The following is a 1050-nucleotide window of genomic DNA, read 5'->3' as shown; positions in this document are numbered from 1 at the left end:
CGCAGCATACGCAGCATAGAATTTTTTTGTTTGTTTGTTTTTTTCCTTAAAAAAGCGACAGCAATGTAAAGCATTTTCCTCACAAGGTGCATGTATCCTAAGTGGCTCCTGCTGGTTTACACACACCCTGTCTGGTCCCTTGCTTTAGAAGGTAGCTCCACTTGATCGCTCAGTTTGCCTCTTCAAGACAGTGGTGGCAGAGGAATTACAAAGACGATGAAGGTGCAGCCAAGTCCCGGGCAACGCGTGCCAGAAGTAAGCTGATTTAGAGTTGTGCAGACTGACTCGGAAACCTTCCTTGCGCAAGGGACAACTATTTTTGGCAGAAGCTGCTCATTTTTCACCTGCAGCGTGCACTCGCCTCGCAAAGGCAGCATGGTCAGCGGCGCTTTGCAGCTAGCCGGGCTGATAGTCGGTGGCATCGGCGCCGTTGGGACTTTTGCTGTCACGGGCATGCCTCAGTGGCGGGTGTCCGCCTTCATCGAGAACAACATCATCGTGTTTGAGAGCATTTGCGAGGGCCTGTGGATGCACTGCATCCGGCAAGCCAACATCAGGATGCAGTGCAAGGTCTACGACTCCCCGCTGGCGCTCTCGCCTGACCTGCAGGCCTCCCGGGGGCTGATGTGTGCCGCCGCCGTGCTGTCCTTCCTCGCTTTTGCCCTGGCCGCCACGGGCATGAAGTGCATGCGGTGCGCGCCGAGCAGCGAGCAAGCCAAGGGCCACCTCCTGCTGGCAGCCGGGCTCCTTTTCCTCCTCTCGGGCGCTGTGGAGCTCATCCCGCTTTGCTGGGTGGCCAACACCATCATCAGGGACTTCTACAACCCCGTGGTCAACGTGGCGCAGAAGCGGGAGCTGGGGGAGGCCCTCTACCTGGGATGGGGGGCCACCTTCTGCCTCATTGCCGCCGGAGCCACCTTCTGCTGCTTTTGCTGCTGCCAGGAGAAAACTCGGAGCTACAGCTACTCCTCGCCGCCCCACGGCCCCGCTCGTGACCAGTGCTGCCGAGGGAAGCCTGAAAGCTCCTACTCCAAAAGTCAGTACGTCTAG

The 1050-nt window shown here is 58.1% G+C and overlaps 1 protein-coding gene across 1 annotated transcript; it reads left to right on the top strand.

The window, feature by feature from the left end:
- Positions 1-375: 375 nt before the first annotated feature.
- LOC134138963 (claudin-8-like) lies at positions 376-1050 on the top strand. Its single transcript, XM_062573169.1, has one exon. It carries the CDS (start codon positions 376-378, stop codon positions 1048-1050), a length of 675 nt encoding a protein of 224 aa, XP_062429153.1.

The sequence above is a fragment of the Rhea pennata genome, chromosome 1, assembly GCF_028389875.1.
Source record: "Rhea pennata isolate bPtePen1 chromosome 1, bPtePen1.pri, whole genome shotgun sequence".
NCBI classification, from domain to species: Eukaryota; Metazoa; Chordata; class Aves; order Rheiformes; family Rheidae; genus Rhea; species Rhea pennata.
This window is presented reverse-complemented; position numbering and strand designations above follow the sequence as displayed.